This window comes from Plecotus auritus (genome assembly GCF_963455305.1).
Source record: "Plecotus auritus genome assembly, chromosome: 6".
Lineage (NCBI taxonomy): Eukaryota > Metazoa > Chordata > Mammalia > Chiroptera > Vespertilionidae > Plecotus > Plecotus auritus.
The window spans coordinates 179,013,086-179,036,367 of record NC_137773.1 but is presented as its reverse complement, the minus strand read 5'-3'; the positions used below and the strand labels follow the sequence as shown (position 1 = coordinate 179,036,367).

Below are 23,282 nucleotides of genomic sequence, written 5' to 3'. Positions count from 1 at the left end.
CTGGCCTGGCGGGGGGAGGGGGCGTCTTAGGCTGCTTAAGCCCAGGTAATCGTGGTCCAGGGGAGGTGAGAGGCTCCTGGGGCTTGGAGGGAAGACATTGGGCAAAGCTGCAATGAGAGGGGGAAGCAGAAGCTGAATCTGCAGAAATCAGCCTGCACGCTGTTTGCAAGGTCACAGGGACACTGAGGGTGTGGGCCAGGGGCACGCCACAATGGCCGTGGCTCTGGAGGGTTGTCCCACCCAAGTGTGGGGGACGGGTGGGAAGGCCAGCCGGGACTCCCACTGAGGCCTCCTGAGAGCGAGAGGCTGCACTCAGGCACGCGGGGTCCGCAGGGGCGGAAGGGGAGACGAGTGTGAGTGCAGCTCTGTCCTGGAGGCTAGGAGTCCAGGGCCCAATGCCAGGCGCTCCGTTTCTTGTCTTGCAGGCGGGTTGCTCAGGGGTCCTCACAGGGCGGGGGCGGGGGTGCTGTCTGACTCTCCTTACCAAGGCCTGAATCCCAGCACGAGGGCCCCCCTCAGGACCTCAGCTAAACCCAACCCCCTCCCCACGGCTGCAGCTCCAAGTACTCAGGGTTAGGGGGCTTCATCACGTGGGTTGGGGTGGGAGGAGGGGAGCACACATTTCGGTCCGTAGCGGAAGGGGGATACTTAAATCTGTGTCCCCAGTTCCCGACACACCCACTGATAGAACGGACCCGGATCCGCACAGCACACACTGTGTGGGTGGAAGAGGCCCCGGGTGACCGTGCCTCCGGGGAGCCCGCAGAGCAGGCCGCGCAGCACTGCAGGGGCTGTGCAAAGGAGCCGACACCCAGAACATGGCCCACACGCGCGGGCCAGGCCACGGGCTCCTAACGTGACTGGATGGACCGCAGGCTAAAATGGGTATGTGGAGAGAGCGTCTCCGAACCTTGTACTCAAAATGCCCGGGGTGCAGTCCAAAATCATCGACCGAGCGCCAAGGAAACCTCAGCACAAGTCAGAAAGGGGAACAGCAGACACGGATGTGAGTGACCTGACAAGGTTGTCAAGCAGTTGCACCAGCGTTCCAGCAAGCGATGGCATGCTCTCCTTAAGCAAACTTGAATAAAAAAGAATCTCTGCCCTGACTGGTTTGGCTCAGTGGATAGAGCGTCGGCCTGCGGACTGAAGGGTCCCAGGTTCGATTCTGGTCAAGGGCATGTAAGTTGGTTGCGGGCACATCCCCAGTAGGTGTGCAGGAGGCAGCTGATCGATGTTTCTTTGGCTGTAACTGTGCTGGGACTTGCACGTGGCTTTGCCACAAGAGGACCGTGCCCTCTCATTAGTCCGAGGCTTGAACCTGTCCAAACACTGTAGCCGCTCTCCACAAGTCTCAGCATAGAAATGGAAGTTATAAAGGAAAACCCAATGGAAATTTTAAAAGGAAAGATCCACTAACCAAAGTAAACCCACCACCACAGCTGGGTGAGCTCGGCCACACAGTGGGGTGGGACATGCAGAGAGCAGCACCAGTAAGCTGCACAGTTAAGTTATCCAATTTGAACAAAGAGAAAACAGCTTTCTTTTCATCTGTTGATTGATTTGAGAGAGGGAGCAAGAGATGTATTTGTTGTTCCGCTTATTTATGCATTAATTCGTTGATTTTTGTATGTGTCCTGACCAGGTTCAAACCCAACAACCTTGGCACATCAGGACGACGCTCTAATCAACGGAGCTACCCGGCCAGGGCAATAGTTCTGTTTTTAAAGAAGAAACGGTCTCTAATCTATGGAAGGGTCTCCAAGATAAAGCATCTCCTGAGTTGGAGGCCAGCTTTGAGAGAAATGGGCAAAGGTGGGATAAGACAGGGCAGGGCCAGGAAGTCGTAGGCCCAAGTCCAGGCTGAGGCCGAAGGTGAAGCAGAAACCTTGGCTGCCTCGGCATCCGGAGCAGCCCAGGGTCTGGAACAACGTTCATGACGTGTCATGAGACACAGAGCGTATCTGTTGGATGAAGGAATAGAGGGTTTGCTTATGGCACAAGCACTTTGCTTTATGAGAAACTCCCGAACAATGCCCCACTCAAAGCAGGGCCGGGACAGTCAATGTCCCTCGAGCCTTGGTTCCTCCCCGATCAGCAGAGGGCCTGCCCAGCTTGGCTGAGTTAGTCAGCACGAACCAGACTGAGGTCAGCTGCTAGGCGTCGGTCTCCTTTTCACAAGGCCACTTCCCGACCAGGAGGCTTTCAGTATTTCTTAATTGTCCAAATGTTTCCATTGGGCCCCTAAAATGAAGGGTGTGGAGCTTCTGGAACCTTCCCACTGTGCCCAGCGCGCCGTGCCAGGCCTGAGCCCACCTCCAGGTGAGCTCTGTAGCTTCTCTGCTTGTAGTTTTCCCTGAATAAACATAATTGCACAGCCCGGCCGGCATGGCGCAGTAGTTGAGTGTCGACCTATAACCAGGAGGTCACAGTTGTATTCCTGGTCAGGGCACATGCCTGGGTGGCAGGCTCAATCCCGTGTGGGGCGTGCAGGAGGCAGCTGATCAATGACTCTCATCATTGATGTTTCTCTCTCTCTCACTCTCCCCCCCTTATACTCTCTGAAATCAATAAAAAATACATTAAAAAAAAAGTAATTGTAGGTTTATACCCTGAGTGGTGGTGGTGGTGGTGGGTAGTCCATGCCCAAGGTCATGACCCTCCCAGCCCCAAGGGCTGCCATGGAGGACAGTGCCCATCTTATAAGGACTTGAGTCAGGGAGAGGGAAGGCCCGGCCGGTGTTGCTCAGTGGTTCAGCATCGACCCATGAACCAGGAGGTCATGGTTCGATTTCCAGTCAGGGCACATGCCTGGGTTGCGGGCTCGATCCCCAGTAGGGGGCATGCAGGAGGCAGTCGATCCATGATTCTCTCTCATCATTGATACTTCTCTCTCTCCCTCTGCCTTCCTCTTTGAAATTAAAAAAAAAAAATTAAATATTTTTTAAAAAAAGGAAGAGGGAAGGATGCAGAACTGAGGGAAGTAAAGCCCACGGACAAGAGAGAATTGTTCTCTGCAAAGACTCGCACAGGAAGTAGAATTCACTCCTTTGATTCACTGACTCATTCCACTGCCTCACACAGCGGTTAAAGCAGCCAGCGCAGCCAGGACCTGCAGCCACAGATGAGGCCAATCTGCAGTGAGGCCCTCAGCCACATCCCCCAGGGCCTGGATGCAGCCGGCTGAACAAATCCCATCAGCCACCAGGGGTTTCTGCCCTAGGAAGCCAGGTGGCTCTCTCTCGGACCGAGGGATTAACCCAGGTGTGACAGGTGTACCAGCAACTGCAGACTCCAGCTTGGCCGGCAGGAGGCGGCCTGGGGACATTTATCGTCCTCAACAGCCCAGGCCAGCGAGCTGAGGCTGCCCTGATGGTGGCCAGGGCCCAGGTGGTGTCACTGGTCACTCCAGCTGCAACCAGGGGCACATCTCACGCCCCCTTTTCCGAGGGAGGAGATGCCCCAGGTGACACACGGAGTTTGAGCAAACACAGGCGGCCTCATTGTGAGGTCTGCGCAGCTCCCTGAGGGGCACAGGGCCCCTGGGTTTCTATGGCAACACCCTAAGGCACAAGTCACTTGGTCTAGATCAGTGGTTCCCAACCTTGTTTTGGCCACGCCCCCCTAAGCATCTCTAAAATCCTGATGTTCCCGCCCCCCCCCACATGTAATTCTTATTATTCAAAAAGTAAACTCCTGCTCATGTGGAGGAAGCCTAAAAGGCCATGAACTTGGTCTAAACAAGCTTCCCAAGAACACGGCGTCCATGAAAGAGGAAAATAAAACAACGAAAGGACAGCGGAAGTCCTGAGGAAGAAACTGTTTAAAAAATAATAATATGAAGTGATATGAAAAAATAGCAAATGAAGTTTCAAAACATGAGACCTGAAAGGGATATGTCACAATAATTATTTATATACTGTACATGAGGCCCCTAGAACCGTAAGAAATGCAAAAAAATCAGTTAATAACTCATTCTCCAATTGCTCCCCTTAAAAATCAAGTTGCCCCCCTGTGGGCGTGTGCCCGATTGGGAACCACTGGTCTAAGTCCTCTGAACAAGCAAAGATGCCTCCAGGGAAGGTAGCATTGAGACTTTTAAAGCCTTTTTCCGGTTACAAAGGGGCTGCTGGGTCCCCGCTGGGGTCCTGAAAGGACTCTGGGTCCCCCGCTGGGTGCCGGGACCCTGGGGTGGCAGGTAAAGGTCAGCGAGGCTCCCATGGGGGAGTCCGGGTAGGACAGTGGAGGGTGGGACCGGGCCAGCCGCGGGGTGGCCGTCAGCAGCAGAGGCTGGGTGGGGAGAGACCGCCGCGCACCCCCAGGGCACCGGCGTGGGAAGCCCAGCCTTTAAAAGGACACGCGTGGGGCCGGACACACACAGACCGGGGCCAGCGGGACGCAGACCTGCTGCAAAGGCGACCCCTGGTGGTTAAACACGCTCAGCGCACCCACCTGGGCGCCACTTACTGGTTTGGAACCTGGTGCTGGTGGCAACGGGAGGCGCGTCCCTCATCCCTCCCGGGTCTCTCTGCCCAAACCCAGGCCCTCGGGGGGCGGGCAGCCCCGTGGTCCCGCCAGAAAGCGACCCGTGGGCGTCGCGGAGCAGCTCTCCCGGGCCCTCCCCCTCCCTGGCCCGGGGACCGCAAGTCCCGTTGGGGACCCATTCTGAAGAATTTCACCTCGTCCCCATGATTCCTGCTCAGGAGAATCCTCAGCCTGGAGGCAGGTGGGACCAGAAAGATGGAGGGCGCAGGGGGCCCGACCCTGAGACAGCGGAGTCCCTGGGAGCCACCGACTCCAGGTGCTAACAACTCCGGAGCGGGCACAGGGCGAGGTCACCCCCGGCTCCCTGCAGGCCACCACCTCCACCAGCCTCCCCGAGGCACCCACGCGGCAGGCCTGGCTCTAGGCCTCTCCTCAGTGAATGGGCGCTGACCTCCACGGTCAGTTTCCATCTCATGCAAAGGCCCCGCCCGCCCCACGTTCTGTTGAAGGTCTGATGCCGCCCTGGCTGCCCCTGACTCTCCTGAGGTCCTGAGAGAGGTCAGTTCAGCGGGTGCTGGTCAAGGCCCTCCCGGTTCTGGAGAACCTGAGCTTCTCCAGGGCCCTGTCCCAGAGGCGGAGGCAGCGGGAGGCGGGCGGGGCTGGGAGGTGCAGGGCTCGCCCCAGTCCAGGCAGAGAACTAGCTGGGAGAGGGTGAGCACGGGTCAGTCCTGGGTAAGCGTGAATGCCCACAGCACTCCGGGTAGCCTCACTCTTCGTCAGAGCAGCCCCCTTCCAGGGACCTCCGTGGGGACCCACTGGGGCTTCTGGCAAAAGCAGAGCCCAAGGCCCTTCGTTTGGTGACACCAGTTAGAGACAGCCGCCCTCCCTTCTTCCGTAGGCGGCAGCGCAGGGGAACCTCTGGGTCTCTCGCTCGCTGCCCCACATCATCTCTGTCTGTGGGTGCCCCCCAGCCCGAGGCTCCTGGTGGGGATTCAGCCTTGGGCTCAGGAGGGCTGGGCTTCCTCACAGCCACCACTTGCTTCGTCCAGGGTAGGGCGCAGGGAGGCCGGCAGCTGCACAAACCTAGCCTCTCCCCATGCTTCACCCGGCGCAGAGTCAGAAAGGAGACAGGTCCCAGGAGACCACGCGTGGGAAAAAGGCTGGTAGACAGAGGGGTCACCAGAGGGGTCACCAGGAGCCTCTGCCCAGGAGCGGGGAAACCGAAGACACGGACAGCGACGTGAGAATCTCAGGGACAGCCCAGGACTTTCAGAAGGACTCCAGCAGCAAGACAGATGAAAGGTCCTTTACAGACAAGTCCATTTTACAGATGGCAACACTGAGGCTCAAGGACTTGAAAGCAAGGCTCAGGCAAGGAGAAGCCAGTGGCTCCTCACCCCCAGCCTGCGAGCCACTGCAGGTCAAGGTCACTGGAGACCGGTCTCATGGCAGAGGAAGGGAAACCACGGCTCTGGGGCCACACCTGTCACCTCTCACCCGCATCCCAGTCGGGGCTGCAGCACATCTCCCTGCGAGAAACTCCTCTCCTCCAAGAGCACCACCTACAGGGCCCATCCTGCCCGCTGCTGGGCCACGAGGGCCAGGCTGGGCCTGCCCGCTGCTCGGGAGTCCACGCGGCCTGCTCAGCACTCTACACCTGGTCCAGGGGAGGCCGAGCTACCAGGGCAGTCGATGCATGTCGTCCGTCCCTCTGGATGTGCTGGTAACAGGACTGCAGGGAGAGGGGAGGGTGAGGCTGCTGTCCTGCCCACTCCCAGCCACTGCACGGTTACGGGCGGTTACCAGGTGCACCCCCCACCTGGGCCTGCACCACCGTCTCCACCTGGGCCCTCACCACAGGCTGCAAGGAAGTGGCCCCCCCCCCCATGTGCTCGGGCTGCAGTCTGGACCACACTGGGGCCCTGGGGTGCTCGGGCTGGGATGCACTTGGCTGCCCCCAGCCTCCTTTTCACAAGGGCGGGTCCAGGGCTCCGTGAGGGTCCCTCCGTGGAGGCACATGTGTTGTGGGAGTGAGCTCCCTCCCATGGCGGTGGCTGCTGCAGGGAGGGGTCTGCCCAGTGGCCAGGGCATCTCTGTCCCTCACCTCAAGGGCCGTGAGCAGGAAGTCATACCGGCCGCCCGTGTGGTTGGGGTCCATCATGTCCCGGGTCAGGTGGATCTCGGCTCCCAGGTGCTGGATTCTGGAGAACCACCCGCAGTGAGAGGGAGAAGGGGCCACCAGGGACAGGCGCCACGCGGCTGGGGGAGGAGTGGGCCTGGGAGGCTGGACACCTGGGCGAGGTCCCTGCTCTGCTCTGCCGCCTATGGGACCGGGGTGGCGCCCTGGGACCCGCTTCTCTCTGGGCCGCGGCGTGCCCGTCGGCACTAAGATACTAAGAGAAGCAGTGACGTTCACAGACTGCTGTTGAGTGTTGGGAAGGGTGGTGGGAGGGGAGGGGGTAGGGTGGGGTGAGGGTGGGGTGGGGGGGCCCCGGGGGAGGGACCGGCTCCTGCGTGCGGCTCACCGGGCGCGCACCACCACGTAGATGAGCAGCGGCAGCAGGTCGTCCATGGGCAGCTTGTGCTCCTGGCCCAGCACCTGGGACACCGTGGCCTCGATCTCTTCGTACGTCCTCTCCAGCGCCTCCAGCTTCTCGCGGGGGTCCACCGTGGTGCTGCAGATCAAGGCCCCGGTTCAGTCCCAACGGGGCCCCCCGACGCCCGCCTCCCCCCACCCTGCCCAGGGCCCAGACTCACACGATCTTCTGCAGGCACTCGGTGGCAGACACCAGGGAGTGTCTCTGTGGGGCGGGGGGAGCAGCTGGTGAGGCCCCAGTCCCCCAGCTCTGTCGAGTTCCCTCCCTGGCCACCCACCCATCCCCATCAGTGGCTTCAGCACAGCCCTGCCCAGAGGGTTGAGGGCACGGGACAGCTCTGCTGTGAGCCTCAACTTACTCAGCTGTAAAATGGGGAAAATGGTCGGCAGGAGGTTGGGAGGATCAAAATGGATAAAGAAGATAATTGTTAACAGCCACGGCCGCTGGCTGCGCCCAGTTCTGAAGGCTTATGTCAGTGGCTCGCAACCCCAATTCCTGATCCTCCCGGCGTTTCCGACCCGTAGGTCTGGGGGGCCCGAGAATCTCCTTTTCTAACAGGTTCTCAGAGGCTGCTGCTGCCTGAGGAGGGCCAGCCCACTTCCCCCGCAGCCCACCCTGCAGCCGACGAGGACACTGAGGCACAGAGCTCAGCCCTGGGCCCACGGCAACAGAACCATGACAAGGTGGAGCCTGGGCCGAGCCTGGTCACTGGGGGCCATCAGCTGCACCCTCACCCCACGGCAGTCAGAGCCACCGGGAAGCCTGGCGTCCCCTCCTCGCCCCTCCTCACCTCTCCGCCCCTCCTCGGCCTCTTTAGCCTCTGACCAGCAACCTGAGGCAGAAGCTGGGAAGCTGGCGCGAATCTGGGGTTAAGCTCATGGTGCAGGCCTCCCTCCCTGGGCAGGTACAAGGCCTGCTCTCTCACCTCATTGGTCGTCAGCATGAGGTCCTTGAGGGGCCACAGGTGCCTGAAATTTAAGAAATGCAACAGGACGCTTTGCCAAGAGGAGGGGGCAGGGTCTGCGCTCAGAGGGCAATACCCTGTGCCACCGTGTCCCCCAGCAGGGCCGCGTGCAGACATGGGCCCACAGCGGCAGCCCAGAGCTTGTGTGTGCAGCCCAGGGCAGGGAGAGGCTGAGAGGATTCCTGGAGAAGGCAGACCTCCCTCTGGCCCCAGCATGAAGGCGACTTGGCAGCTGGAGGTGTGGAGGAGAGACACCTGGTCTCTGGGCTGGTGACTGGTCAGATGCAGGAAATATTCCCCACGATGGAGGGGAAACGGGGTTTGCGGGGAGCACCCTCCCTGAGTGACAAACACCAGGCGTGGGAGCAGCGTCCATGCCCTCATCCCTCCGAGTATCCGTGGTCGGGAGGGATGCTGAGGAGAAAGGTGTTGTGGGTAGAGGGAGGCCGTGCTCTGGCCCTGGAAGGTGCTCGAGGATCTCCCCTTGAGGATCTCCCTTCCCCAGAGCCAGGAGCAGGCGAGCTTGCCCAGCCCCACTGTAGACCCGAGATAGCCCCGGCCACTCGGGGCACAGCCAGCATTCGGGGAGCACTCAAGGCCCAGGGCAAGCCAGTGAGGGACTCGGGGGGCTCTGCGGGAGCTGCTGGGCAGGGGACCCAGCTCCCTGTGGAGACAGTGAGGGGACTGAGCTCAGAGATGTTACACCTTGAGGGGCAGAAGCCATACCTGTGACCCCAGGGGGAGCCAGACACAGACCAACCCACAGAGAGACGCTGCATCCCTGCATCATGCAGCTGAGCACCCAGATCAGCCACACCCGAGTCAGACCCGCCCGCCTCACCCTAGAGCTTGATGGACACACGGCCAACAATGCCCGTCTTTGCGAAAGACAACGTGCGTGTGTACCCTCGGCTGGGGAGGCTTACTTCTGCACGTCCAAGAGCTCCAGCAGCTGGATGTCGGGGAAGGGGCTCAGGTTGGCGATGCCCTGGCTGTAGAGACTGTCCTCCTTCTCATGAAGCAGCAGGTAGAGCGTGAAGAGCTCCGAGTAGAAGCTGGGCAGCACCAGAGGCAGCACCAGTCTGTGCACCTGCAGGTTCCTGAGCGACAGCGACCGGGACGGGTGGGGTCAGCAGGAGGGGTCCGGTGCTGGTCACTACGTGAGCTGCCCTCCGACGAGCCCATCCTGCTCCTTGTCCCACAACAGTGTCCCCGCCTCCAGCCTCCTCCCGTCCCGAGGAAACCCTCCCCAGCCTGTGCTCAGCCAGCACAGCCGATGGCTCTGCCCCCTGCTTCTCTCGTGTGCCTGGAGAGCCGGCGCGGCAGGTGGAGCAGGATTCTAACCCCATTTCACTGAAAGCAAACAGAGGCCCCGAGTGGACAGTGACTGGCGGCAAAGCCCTCAGCGGCCCCTCCAGGACAGTCCTTCCTGCCTCCAGGGTTCTGTGCTTCCCAGGGCTCCAGGGAAAGTTCCCCTAATGCCAACCCCACTCCCAGGCCTCCTGCAATGCAGTGCCGAGGGGCCTCTAGGCCTGGAATCTGAAGGCAAGTCGTACAGTTTGATCTTGGGGGTCTGGGGGAGACAGATTTAATGACCCACGTAACTTGCTGTGTGACCTCAGACTCAGCCCCTGCCAGGGCTCAGTTTTCCCATCTGTGCACAGGTAGGAGGGCACCTGGGTTGCCGCCCACCTGTGTGCACCTGAGAGCGGGGGCTGGATTAACACATTCGGACAGAGACGTATTTGGGGCACTGCCCGCCCCCCCCACCACCACCCCCGGAACCGAGGGTGGAGGTCATTGCTCTGCTCATGGAACGGATCATGGGTCCTTCTGACCCTTGAATGCTCTCTGAACAATGCTTGCTCCTAGCCTTCACTCCCAATACTTCCCCAGAAGCGTCCCTTTCCCCGAGGGGCCCGGGAGCCAAGGTGTGAGGCCTCCCTAGGACCAGGGAGGGGACCTCACAGACCCCGCGGGGCCTGGGGCAGCCACCTTGTCTCTGCGTCTTCCTCTTCCGCCGGGGCCTCCCCCTTGCGCTGTAAGGCAACCTGCAGCAGCCCCCTGCAAGCCAGTGAGAAAGGGACAGTGTGGCTGCCACCCCCCACAGGAGGAGTGCGCCCCCGCCCGTCACCAAGGGCGGTGGCTCCACCCCAGACCTGGGGACACAGCCTCCTGGACCTCAGGGGTGAGGAGCCTGGGAGGACAGGATGCCCGGCCGAGTCCTGGCCCCTCTGTGATGATTCTCGGGGTGCAGCTCAGCCAGGACTGGAAAGGCGGCCTGAGTCCGGGGTCAGGCTTAGCCTTCAGTGGGGTCAGAGTTCCCCTGGGGTCAGGGGTCAGCCCAGGGCCCGATTGGGCCTGGCCATCATCTCCCCATCCTCTGCTCCCCAGCTGTACACTGACCAGCCCACCCCCTGGTTCCTTCTCCCCCCAGACCTCAGGGGAAGCACCATTGCCGCCCTGGGTCCAGGCACAGCCGATGCTCGGAAAGGGCTGGGCCCACTCCCCTGGGCCACACGTGTGCCCCGGGGCTCACCTGTAGGCGGCCCAGAGCTCCTGGGCGTGCTGCTTCACCTCCTCCTGGGCCAGCCCCTGCAGGTGCTTGTTGGTCCCGAAGCCTGCGTACGTGGCCTGGAAGGTCAGCATCAGTGTCCGGAGCAGCTTCCCCAGGGGGTGCAGCGAGCTGCTCAGGGCCTGCCAGAGCGTAGCAACGGAGATGCTCAGGGCCGGGGCCTGGAGCCCAGCGGGCCCGACGAGATTCCCAGGGCTGCGCCCATTTCGTCCCTGGGAACACTGAGGCCCCCGAGGAGAAGGACCCACACCTGGCCCCTCGGTCGGCACCAGGGGCCATGAGAAGGTCTCCCAGCCCCCAGGCCTCACCTTCCGGAGACACTGCTGCAGGGCCTCGGCCTCCCGGTGCTGTGCCACCTCCTCCAGGATGTCTTCCATTCTGCCCACACTGTCGTCCAGCAGGGTACTGAGGCACCACGCACACGTCCCTCAGCCACACCAGCCCAGGCCCACCCCCGCCAGGCAGCCTTCTGGGTGTCCCCGGGGGTGCCTGGGCCCACGCACCGGGCTCACCTCTCACAGCACAGGTACTCCTGGGACTGGCGCAGCTCCCTCAGGCTCTGGACGTGGAAGCCCAGCAGCGCCTCCTGCAGGTCCCCAGGGCAGCCGGCACGCACGAAGTCCCGGAAGGGGCCGTAGACACCCTGCCAGCGGCTCTCCACAGGGAAGGCACCCAGGCCCAGCTGCCTGCGATGGAGGCGTGGGGAGAAATGGAGCTGTGGTGGGCAGGCCCCTGTCCGGTCCCCTGGAGAGGGGGGATTGCCAACCTGGCCCAGAGTCAAGGCCAGGAAGGGGGGATGGATTGGGGGTACAGATGGGGCTCCCTCCAAGGCTCCAGCAGGAGAAAGGACAGCGAGAATCTACCACTGGTGGAGAATGAGGACCACACGGAGCCCGAGAAAGGTGACAAAGACCCGGAGAGCCACAGCCCAGTGCAGAGTGTGGTTTGGGTCCAAGAGAGACCAGCACTCAAAGTCCAGGCTTCCCCGCCAGGAGACCTGCTCTCTCTCCCACCATCGCCCGTGCCTTCCTGAGCTCGATCCCGTCTTAGCCAACAGGCCTGGGGGTGTAGCTGTGTGTGTGTCTGGAGCATGGCCCTCCCGTGACACCCTCACAGCCTTTCCTACACCTGCACCCCCGGGGCTGGTCACGCCCTCAGGGTTGCCATCATGCTCGGCCCCGATGTCCGGGAGAAGCACGCAGGGACGGTGGGTGAAGAAGCTCCCTCCTCACGTCGGAAATGCTGGCTGGCACTGCGCCCCTTAGAACCACCACCGCACAGATGCCCTCCTCAGTGCAAAACCCAGTCTCCCTCTTCCACTCGGCAAGTTTCCTCCTGCTCCTCGGCTGCCAGGGAACGCAGAGCTGGACGAATGTCAGCCATCCCCCTATGGCCTAGCTGCACCTCCCTTTCTGTCCAGCTCAACTCACACGTCTGTTTTCTATTTTATTCTTGTTTGTTTTGCTTTAGAAGCCGTTTTGTACTCTTCCTAGGAAAACAGCAGGGTCTAAGCAAAGTCTATGTGTATTTTCCTCCAGTTTTGTGGCACATGGAGTTATCGACACATGGTCCCTGATTCCAGGTCTCTGAGTTAAGGGCTGTGTGCCCCGAGTTCTCTGATGAGACCTGCACCCTTGGGGTGGGAGCAGACACAGAGACACCCCAAGAGGCTCCGAAAGCTGGGCCAGACAGCAAGGCTCTCACCTCTTGCAGGTGCTGCTTGGGTCGGGCGGGGGGGCCGCCATGTCCAGCACGCCCTGGGTGTACAGTCCCCTCCGGGCCACGCTGCCAAAGGAGCCCTCCAGGGTGAAGCCATTGGGGAAGGTGACCTTGCCCTGGAAGCCGGAGGGGGAAGCAGGGATCTCTGTCTACTCTCTGTCTGTCCAGGTGCCCTTCCATCCAATCACGACAGGCCTCATGCCTGTCCATCCCGTGTCACAGAGGTGAGGGACCGTGGGTGGCCTTCCCTCCACCCATTTAATCTGCCACCCAAGGGGCTCACGGTCCTCCACCCCCCAGCAGCTCCCCCCACCGGAGCTGTGCCCTTCCCCAGGGGTCACCTCTGAGGTAGGAGACGGGAACTGGGGAAGAGGGACTCGGCTCAGGGGGAGCACCACCGCTGTGGGCCGGGGCGGGGGGCAAGCCCAGAGGCGGGCAGGGGTCTGGGGAGGGCGTGGGGCACCACCGGCGGTGGGGAGGGGCGATGCGCTGCTGCCTGGGGCTGTCCCATTCCGAGCACTCCTGCTCCCCAGGCCGGTCAAATGCCGGTCATAACAAAATCAAAACAGCCCCACGCTGCAAAGGGCCCATCAGGACACACTGCCTCCTGCTGGGTCAGCCGGGCAGGAAGACAGCAGGCACCTGCCCCAGGCACTGGTGATGCTGGTGGAGGGCGGATCCCGACGAGGAGACATGCAGAGGACGCCGCCGGGGGCACCAGCACGGCCCACCCGCCCTTCCGACTCCCACCAGGACCACATCACCCCGCAGCAGGGGGGTCCCGGGTAGCTGGCAGATGGAGAGGCCCTTCCCTGCCTGCTCCCACGCCCCAGCCTCAGCCCTGTCCCAGGGGGAGGCTCAGACTCCAGTCCTGGCCTTGGCGGGGGGCGGGGGGTGGCCCTCACCTTCCCCAGGAGGGTCAGGTCCCTGGTGAAGGTGCCCTCATACAAGGAGTCGTCTTCAGAGAGGAGGGTCCCTGGGCCCTAGGGAGGGAAGCCAGCAAGAGGGTCGGTGGGTTCAGAAGGGCCAGGAAACATGGGGTGGGGGGAGTAGGAAAGGGAGTAGACATTGATTCGTGGGGAGCAGGGTCCTGACCCTGTCACACCTCCCGGGTCTGTGCTGGGTGGAATAGCAGCCCTCGGCTGGCTGTGCACCACGCATGAGCCCCCTGGACCTCATCCCGGTCGCTCTGGACACCACCCTGGGCTGGCTCCTCCTCCCGGGGGCCTCTCTCACTCAGGAAGCCTCCTGGGGACCCCCCCCTTCACCCCCTGGCTCAGGAAGTACTATGTTTCCCCTGAACCACCCCACTTCCTGCCACTGACTCAGGGAGGGGACGGTGGAACGGATCCCGGGGAGCCCGTAGCCACACGGGGCACTATTTCTGTTCTTATTTCTGCACCTAGTTTATGCACCCACTCTCGCCTTTCCCTCCTTCAGTCCTCTCAGAACAAGGGGCAGCATGAACAAACAAACACAACAGCAACAACGCCTGGGCCCTGGGGTGCTGGCGGGGGGGAGCGGGCGCGGGGTGCCCAGCTCAGGACCCGGGTCTGAGTCTCAGCCCTGCCACACGACAGAATGTGAGAGTGGGCAGTTCCCTGACCTCCCTGAGCCCCCCGTGAGTCATCCCTACACTAGGGACAATGATGGGGCCCACGGGGCCACTGGGGGATCCCACGAGAGCGTGCTGGGAGCCGAGTCCAGAGCTGGGCATCCGGTGAGGGGCCCACGAATGTTGGTGCGCGGGCTGCTGGCATGGCCGCGGCCCTGCCCTTCACTCTTACTGCTTCTCTGAGTCTTTACCATAAGCAGGTAACCTGAATTGCTGGTGGGGAAACCGAGGCTGGGAGGGTCAGGGACTCGGCAAGGCCAGGGGAGGGGGGTGCAGGACTGGAATCCTGCCCAGCACCCAGGAACCCAGCTTCCCTCCTCACCCACCCGACCACCTCAGCTCGGCCTCAGGTCCCCGGGGCAGGGGCGGCACTCAGCCCCGGTGCAGAGAGAAGGGAGCTCGGGACACATGACACATGGGGGTCACTCCACTCACCACCATCTTGTCTGCCTGGAAGGTCCCCTGGTAGCAGACGCCTGCCTGGGTGACCATGAGCCCCGGGCCATGGCGCTGGTCCGCCTGCCACATGCCAATGTAGCGCTCACCCCTGGAGAGGGAGGTGGCCAGAGCTGAATCGTTCCCATGTACCTTCTGTGTGTTCTGGTATGTGTAGGGGTGTGTGTGTGTGTGTGTGTGTGTGTGTGTGTGATCACCGGGGGTTGGGGGTGGAGGTGGAGGCAGATAAGGAGCAATGACATCGCCTGAATCCATTCAACTCAGACACCAGGCAGGTGAAGTCAGGCCCCCCAAGAGGGTGAGGGTGAGGGTTAGGGTGAGGGAGAGAGCCTGCCTGGGGGAGGGCATCTTGGCAGGCTTCCCGGGGGAGGCGGCAGGCAGGGCAGATGGAGTGGGTGCCATTCAGGGCCACGGAGGGCGGGGTGTGCCACGGATACACAGGGATGTTCAGTATCCATGAGGTGAAGGGGCGCACAGGCGTCACCGCGGGAACAAGGTCCAAGGCGAAGCCTCAAATGCCAGGCTGGGGACCCTGTGCCTGAGGTCAGCCCAGAGGGCCTGAGGGGCTGCGATCCTCAGATGGGGCCAAGCCAGGGGTCAGAGCCCCTTCCAGACAGCGTGAGGGGCCAGAGTAGCTTCCGGAGCCGGAGGTAGCCAAGGGGGGGGGCGGGGGAGGACCGGAGGACCGGGACAAACACAACGGCCTTCGCCTGTGCCTGAGGCTGTGTGGTCTGAGGGTTTCCTCTGGCCCCCGCTCCTGGGGCGGCCGCGGAGCGCTCACCTGTCGCCGTCCTCCTGGATCCCGTAGCCGCCCCTCTGGCCCCTCTCCCAGTGGCCAGTGTACTTGCAGGGATGAGGGGCCTGCGGGGTGCTCTCGAGGACCCCAAAACCGTGCCGCAGGCCCGCCTGGAAGTAGCCCTTGTACACCTCGTCAGTGCCATACCTGCGGAGGGTCACCACGGGTGGTCCCGCCTCCCAGAGCTCGGCCCAGGGGCGTGCCTGGACGTGAGCCCACCCGCCCCGGGGCCCGGTCACTTACTCACAGATGCCATAGCCACACATGCTGCCTTCCCGCCAGTGGCACTTGTAACAGTCGAACTTGTCCTCAGCGGCCTGGGGCACCAGGCAGATGCCGAAGCTGTGAGCGTGGGCGGGCGGAGGGAGTCAGCACGGGGCCACCCTGTCCCCAGCCCCCTTCATACCCTCCAGGCCACTCAGCAGGGCCTTGCCTCCACGATGGGGAGTCTCAGGGGCTCAGCCATCTCCTTTCCAGGGGCCCCTCTCAGGACACCCCCAACCTGACCCATGCACCCTGGGAGCGCCTCTGGCCCTGGACCACGCCCCCCGGACGCCCGCTGCAGGGCCTCGGCTTCCCTCTTGTACAAAGACGGGAGCTGGACCATTTGGGTTTGGGAATCTAGGATGGGGCCAGGCTGTGATGTGGGCAGGGGCGTGAACCCTCCTCCCGCCCACACACGCTCCCGCATCGGCCCCAGCCTTACCCGTGCTCCAGGCCCTGGCAGAAGCTGCCCACGTGGTTCTGCCCGTCTGGCCACTTCAGGGTCCCCCTGGAACACAGGCGAGGCCGGGGGGTCAAGCCCAGCAGACCCATCCTCCATCACACACGGGTGCCCATCCGGACCTGCCACTGGCTCTCAGAGGCCAGTCCTGTCCCATGGGACTTCAGGGAAACTCTGGGGACAAGCAGAACTGACCAACTGACCACGGGAATAAGAGCCTGTGGTCCCGCCCCGAGGAAGGGGGTCCAGGTGGGTCCTGCCTGCCCCTCTGACCCGGGAGCCCCGTCACTCACTTGCCGTGGGGCCTGCCCCGGCACCACTCGCCCTCATAGGTGGCCTGGCAGAGCCGACCCTCCGCCAGGAAGGTGTACGCCATGGAGCGGCAGGTGGGGGTCTCGCAGGACGCCAGGCCCGCCCCCAGCACGGGGAAGTCTTTCTTCCCACGCAGGGCCTGGCACACGGCCTGGGTGACCATATACCGCCAGACCACCTGGTGGGACGGGAAACACCGGACAGGTCGCGCTGCTGGAGGCGGCCCGCTAGGGGGCCTTCTGGGGTGACGCCAGCACAGCCCACTCCACCCCCGTGTCCCCAGGCTGCTCCAACCCTGTCTACCACTTGGAGGGATCTCCAACCACTCCACGCTGCACCCTAGGGCCCTCCTTCCACACCAGAGCTCCCTGTTGGCAGTTCCAGGGCCTGCCCGGGGGTGGGGGGGTTGGGGGGGTGGGGGCAGGAAAAACCTCCAGGCGGGGATCCCCGGCCCCAGCTCTGGCTCCACAGAGAAAAATACCTGCCTCCATGGCATTCTGATGCTCGACCCCAGGCTGACCCCTGACCTCCTCTGACCACGACCCCAGAGGCCTGACACACCCACGGAGCCTCAGGTTGTATACCTGTGCCCTCCCCTCCCTTCCTGTCTCCTTCCCTCGCTCCCCTGGCCGCACCCCCCAGTTCACAGGTCACCCACACTCACCAGGTGCTGGGGGCTCTTGGAGCCGAAAAAGAACTCCTCTTCCGGAGTGAGGAGGTGGAACGCGCACCTGCACAGACGGAGTGGCGAATAGGCTCTGTCCAGGGGGCTGGGGAGGGCCCCCGGCAGAGCCTGGGGGTACAGGCAGGTCATGGGGTAGAGGGAGGGAGGCCTGGGGTGTCGCTGGAGGAGGCTGCTCACCCGTCCTGCTCGGGATCCACCCACACCAGCTTCAGGTCGAAGGTGTGGGCACTGTGACCCTGGGAACAGGACACGGGGTCATCCAGAGCCCAGACCAGACGCGCCTCCTCTTCGGGCCGGCCGAGCACCAGCCTGCGGGTGTGGGGGGGGCACACCCCGTGTCCCCAGGCTGCTCGTCCCGCAGGCCCAGCCCAGACCTCACCACCCCTACCTGTCCCCGCCTCCAGGGCAGCCCCTTCCCAGCCCAGGCCCGGCCCCCCAATCCTGCTCCATCTCAGCCACCAGAACAGGCTTCTGGAGACGCCGCTCGGCCCCACCAGCCCCTGTGGGACCCTCTCCATGGATCCCGCTGTCTGGGGAGGAGCCCTCACTCCCACCTGCTTCTCCCTTTCCCCTCTCCTCAACCAGACCCAGGCCCCACGGTGGCCCCCAGACCTTGGTCAGCCCCACCCACCTGCAGAAGGACGAGGACGTCATCGAAGAGCAGCGCCCGCTCTGCCCGCAGCGGGGTGACTGTCACGGGGACATCCTGGCTGTCTTGCAAGAGGCGGCGAGCAGGGGTGCAGAGGGCATCCTGGCAAGGGGGGCAGGGCTTGGGCACCCATCCTGGATGCGCTGGCCGCTCCACTCCTGCCTCCACCCCCCGCCTCCCCCACCTGCTGGAGGCCCCCAGGTCACATGGACACCGATGGACGGTGACGGGCAGAGGCCTGGGGTGGTTCCCAGCCCCTCCCAACAGGGCCGCACGAGTTCTCTGACGCGTCACTTGTCCTCCCAGCCCACCTGCAGCCATGGCCCCCCAGGAGAGAGGGTCAGCTCGGCTGGCCGCTCTTGCCCAGATCCAGCTCTCAGCCGGGCCGAGGTGGCGCTCAGCCAACGGGTGAGCACGGCGGACAGAGGGGCCTCATGGCCACCTGGTCAGCCACCAGCCCACTTCCCGATGGGGAAGCCACCGGCAGACTCCTGCCCAGCGAAGCTCCTTCCCTGACGGCCCTCGGGCCTCCCCTCACCCGCAGCCGGCTGCTCAGGGTGTGCCAGAGGGCCTGCGTGGCCTCGGCCTGGTCCAGCGCCTGCTTCATGAAGGACTGGAGGTCCCCAAAGAGGGTGGCCGCGTGCACCACCAGCTCCCGGGCGGGGTGACTCTGCAGGGGGGAGAGAGCAGCCAGGCAGGGCCTTTCAGAACCTTCCCCCGTCCCCGGCTGCCCGGCTCAGGCCTGCATCTCAGCCCGGGTGCACCCTTTCTCCCCACAGCTCCTCGGGGCGTGGCCGGCGCACAGGTCTCACAGAGAAGCAGGACGCCCCAAACCTTCCCAGCTGGGCCTGGGCCCTGAGCCCTCACCCCCAGTATATGATGCCTCGTTTGCGCCCTGGGTCTCTGCCAGCTCCGCCAGGGCAGGGCCAAGAACCTCAGACAGCCCCAGGACAAACACATGTCCCTTCCACCCCCTCAGAACACGGCCATGTCCCCAAAGCCTGGCCGGGTCCTTCTCGAACCAGGGTCCCTGAGTTCCGCAGGTGTCCTGAGCCAGGGCCCTGCGTCTCCCCAGCCTCGGCCGCCCCACAGGCCACAGGCTGGTGAGCAGCACCTGGCCCCCTGCCACTCACCTCCCCAACGGTGTCCCCGAGGCTCAGCAGGAGGAGCGTGTACTTCTGCACGTGATGGGTGAGCGGCTGGCGCAGGGCCTGGACCAGCGCGGTGCCCACCGAGCCCTTGGGGTTCACGCCCCACAGGAGCTGCCGCAGGGCCTTCCGCTGGCCCCGCCAATAGTCTCTGAGAGAGGAGGGCCCCGCACCACCGTCACTCCTGCTTCCCAGCGCCCACCACCATCGCCTCCCTGCCCAGGCGAATCCCCCAGCTCCCAGCACCTGTCCCAGCCGCCAGCCCTCTCCCCCAGCCAGTGCCCCTGGAGATGTGGCAGCAACAGCTCAGCGTTTCAGTGGGTGGTGACCACACCATCACCCAGGGAGGGGTGTCCCCGCCCTGCCCCAGGGTCACCCCTGGCTCTGGACCCCTGGCAGCGGCTCGCTACGTTTGCCTTCCTCTTCCTGTCTATCAGTGAGGAGCTGCCAGAGCCAGGAGTGCTCAGGCCGAGTCATGGGCACTGACGCTCACTGCTCTGGGGCAGAGCTTCCCCCCACGTCCTTCCCAGATGCCCCACCGGAGGCCCCCCACAGCACCGAGCTCACCTCCTCTGCTTCGCTGCCTTCTGAAAGGCCTGCACCACCACACAGCTCGTGTAGGACTCGATGTACCTGCAGACAGGACGGGGCACCCTGCAGGCCCGGCCCCTGCCTTTCTGGGACCCCCACATCCCACCCAGAGTGACTGCAGCCCTGAGGGCTTAGCCTGCTGAGCCCCACCCCAGGCTCAACCAACCCCTTGCCCCAGCCCTGACCCAGGTAAGCGTGGTGGCCCTGACACCCGTCCTCGCTGTCTTACTCCACGTGGACCTGCAGGACGTGATCGGCTTCGCGCAGCAGCAGCAGGGACTCAAGACCGATGGCATCCGGGTGGCGCAGCCGCTCCCGCAGCGAGCGCAGGCTCCTCTCCGTCACCTCCCACAGCTGCTGGGCGCACCCGTGCAGCTGCTGCAGGAGCTGCAGGCACTCTCTGCCCCGGGGGTCCGAGGGTTCTGGGGGACGCACCCACACAGTGAGGGGGGCAGGGAGCTCACAGAGGCCCCGGGGTCACCTGAGGGCCAGCAGCACCCCACAGCCCTGGAGCTGCGGCCAGGATCCTGCATCCCCGGGGACCTGGGACAGGATGGGGAGCCCCTACGCCCCCTTGAGCTCAGCAGGGGATCAGCAGGCTCATCTTGAGGCGTGACCACAAGGACTTCCTCACCAAACAGGACAGCTCCGCTGACCCAGGGGCACCGGGTACACTAACACCCTAGGTCTTCCGCAGGGACTGCAGGGGCATGGACCCAGCCCCCACCAGGAAGGCACCTGCCCCAGGTCACTTCAGCGACACCCAAGCTGGAGGGACACCTGCTTCCCTGTCACGCCCTGGGGACAGCGAGATGAGGGTCCAGCCTGCGCCCTGGAAGAGGTGGGATTGCTTCTCTAGGCACAGCTGGGTCTGAACTAGGATGGGGCTCACGGCCTGGCCCCTCAGGGTCCCTCTAGGGAGCAGCCAGCCGCTGGGGGCCGGACCCCAGTCCCCTCAGAAGCTACAGCTCAGAGGCCCAACCAGGTGAGACTACTGCCCCCAGGACGGCGCCTGGATCCCCACCTCCCCGCTGGGGAATGGGACGCACCGGCCGTGAGCAGGGGCTGGAGGACAAGGTTGCTGATCCGGGCGAGGGTGGCCGAGAAGACTTCCTCCTGCTGCAGCAGGGCCGCCTCCTCGGGGCTGCACATGCCCGTGTGCTGGCTCAGGGCCTGCACATGGGGCACCGAGTAGAGCAAGACGGCGCTGGGCCACAGGGTCCAATGCCAGCCCCCTCGGGCGTACACCAGAAAGAAGCAAGCCCCTGACTACCCCGCGTCGGAATGGCGCGATGAACCCAGGTCACCTCAAAGAGAAGTTCCCGGTCTGGCCACTGCCCCCGCCCCCGCTCCACCTGGCCCAGCTGAAAGGAGCCTGAGGGTGCGAGGCAGGACCCGGAACTGCAAAGGGAGCATCCCTGGCCTGCTCACCCCTGGGCTCCGAGGGACACCTAGTGGTGCTCCGACCCAGCCCCCTCTCCCTGGGTCTGGAGAGAAGGATGTGCTGGCAGAGAAGCCCAGCCTCTAAGGCCATGGCTCAGGACTTGCTGTACCCCACAGGGCTGGTGAGCCAGGAGGCGTCTGGGGGCCACGCGGGGTTCTGCTGGAGCCATGAAGGGTAGACAAGAAATAAAAAGGCAGAGAGGAGGACAAGGCAGGCAGGTGGGGACCATGAGAGCAAAAGGCTCGTGGGCATGAGGGCCCAGCCCTGCGGGTGGCTGGCAGAGCGCCATGGAGAGCCCCAGAGCGGGGGGCGGGGAGATGGACGGATGCAGAGATGATGCCAAGCAGTGAGAGGGTGAGTGTGCCGCGCCGGCACGGCCAAGGGTGACCTTGAGAGGGGGCAGCTGAAAGGCTTAGAAAAGACACACAAGAGAATGGACGCTGGGTCTCGGTGGGACGCTGCTTCTCTGAGAGACAGCGACACGGACTACAAGCCGTGTCTTTATTTTATAGCCGATTCCACGAGGCAAAGTGAGGGCGTGGTCAAGCTGTTTACAACATTCTCCTGGGTTTCAATCCTACTCAACTACTGTGCCCTCTCCATAGCCCAAGGCTTGAACCTGTCCAAACTGTAGCCGCTCTCCACAGGTGAGGTCAGGGTGGGCGGAGCCAGACACTGCAGGCACCCCCACCTGGCTTACCCTGCTGATGGGTCCTCCTGAGGACAGGTGGGCTCGAGCCTTTGGACTTCCTGCCCTGGAGTAAGGGACCCTCCGAGCAGGTAGGGTCAGCTGGGAAGGTGGCCTCCTGCCTGAAGGGAGGGGTAGGAAGGGGCGTGGGCTCAAACCCAGCCCCATAGCCAGGCCACAGCCTCCAAGTGGGCACGGCACAGCCCTCTCTCACCAGACTTGGAGCCTCACCTGGCAAACGAGGTCATATGCCCAACTCTGCCTCTCCCTGGCGCTGCCACTCCAAGACTCTGGAGTAGCTGACCTGGGGGGGAGGGGGGCAAGAGATGTGATTGGGCAGCTGGTGATGGGCAGGCAGACCCCAGGGGAAAGGAGTCTCATCCCTCCCCGTCCAGCCATAAGGAGCCTACAACCCTCAGGACATCGGTTCTGGGGAGAGCAGGGCGGGTGCCTCAGAACCGTGGCCCAGGGCCCAGGCATTCCCGCCCCACCTTTCCTGCTGCTGCTTCAGGAAGGCGAGGCCTCGGGAGGGGGAGGCAGGAAGGGGAAGCATCTGGAGCCTGGCTTCAGAGCTCTCTCTCTCTCTCTCTTTCTCTCTCTCTCTCTCTCTGCTGGCCCTGCAAGCCCAAGATCTCCTCCCCCGGGGGGAGGGGCAAGTTGTTCCAGGTCAGCTCAGGGGTCAGGGGTGCAACCCATACCTCCAGAAACGGCTGGAATGGAAAGGCCCTTTGTGGGCGACTTTTGCCCCCTCAGCTGGCAGGCAGCTGGGGTCTGAGCTGAGAGGACAGTGGCTAACGGTGGAGGAGGGAGGGTGCAACCAGGATGGGAGGTGCGAGCTGGGAACCAGATCAGGGCGAGTGAGTGGGGGGACCTGCAGTAAACAACTCGCCACCCACGGGGAGGTCTTAATCACCAGTTACCCCCACACTCACCTGCGGGCCAGGCAGCCCCACCCACACCAATGCCACACTCAGGAGGAGAGCTCTCTGCCCCGCTCGCTCTGCAGCTGGGAGCTGCTCCCCCACCCTGAGCTACGGCCCATACCCCAGCTGCTCGGACCCCTGTGGCCCCTGCTCCTCTCTGGGCCTCAGTCAGCTCCTCTACGAATGGGGCTCCAACGAGAGCAGAGCTTTCCAAACATTTACTCCCCAAAAGGATAAGCAGGTGGGAGGGAGTGGCTCTGGGTTTAGGGACCTGGTCCTCAGCCTCCCTCACCTCTCAGAGCTGCCTGGGGCCCCAGAGGGACCTCTAACCCTAGGAAACTGAGTCACGCTGTCGTAAGCCTGGGTGGTGAGGCAGCGGGTGGGGAAGGCTGCAGGGGAGGCTGGGGGTCTGGTCTGGTGGTCCCCAGGTTAAGGAGTGTTGGGCTTCATCCTGGGGGTGATGAGGAGAGTGTAAGGGCAGGGGTGAGGCCAGGGGTGAGGCCAGGCGTGAGTACGTGTGACTGAGTGTGTGTTTGCAGCGGGGGGGGGGGGGGGGGGAAGGAGGTGCTGAACTTTAACAGGCAAGGGACCCAGCAGGAGTCCTCCCCTCTCTGACCCGACCCACTCTCTCTGCTCAAGGGCATGGCCCTCTCTCTCCATCCAAGTGTAAGGTTCCGCAGTGGTAGGCTGCACATGATGTACGTATGGGGAAGCTGAGGTCCAGAAAGGAACAGCAGAGCCCATATACACTACATGAAGAGCACATACGGCGTCAGACCCAGGCTCACCTGAGCTAAGTGTTCCCAGAAGCTGGGCGACTCACCTGAGGACGCACAGCAAGTTCCGGGGCGGGGCCGGCCTCCTGCCTCCCCAGGCAGCCTTAATGCTCACCAAGGGGTGGAGTAAACTCG

The 23,282-nt window shown here is 63.4% G+C and overlaps 1 protein-coding gene across 1 annotated transcript; it reads right to left on the bottom strand.

Moving 5' to 3' along the window:
• Positions 1 to 6,045: 6,045 nt before the first annotated feature.
• On the bottom strand, positions 6,046 to 23,282 carry ALS2CL (ALS2 C-terminal like). The gene is given in 29 exon segments (XM_080674303.1): positions 6,046 to 6,192; positions 6,194 to 6,217; positions 6,590 to 6,686; positions 7,011 to 7,160; positions 7,243 to 7,286; positions 8,008 to 8,050; positions 8,973 to 9,146; positions 10,042 to 10,110; positions 10,586 to 10,743; positions 10,930 to 11,026; positions 11,134 to 11,307; positions 12,326 to 12,456; positions 13,246 to 13,323; positions 14,391 to 14,502; positions 15,193 to 15,354; positions 15,451 to 15,549; positions 15,914 to 15,979; positions 16,225 to 16,421; positions 16,908 to 16,974; positions 17,106 to 17,164; positions 17,560 to 17,679; positions 18,116 to 18,247; positions 18,711 to 18,876; positions 19,293 to 19,358; positions 19,546 to 19,738; positions 20,366 to 20,489; positions 21,461 to 21,570; positions 21,680 to 21,752; positions 23,195 to 23,282. Coding segments are annotated over 26 exon segments (2,811 nt in total). The 5' UTR covers positions 20,469 to 20,489; positions 21,461 to 21,570; positions 21,680 to 21,752; positions 23,195 to 23,282; the 3' UTR covers positions 6,046 to 6,162.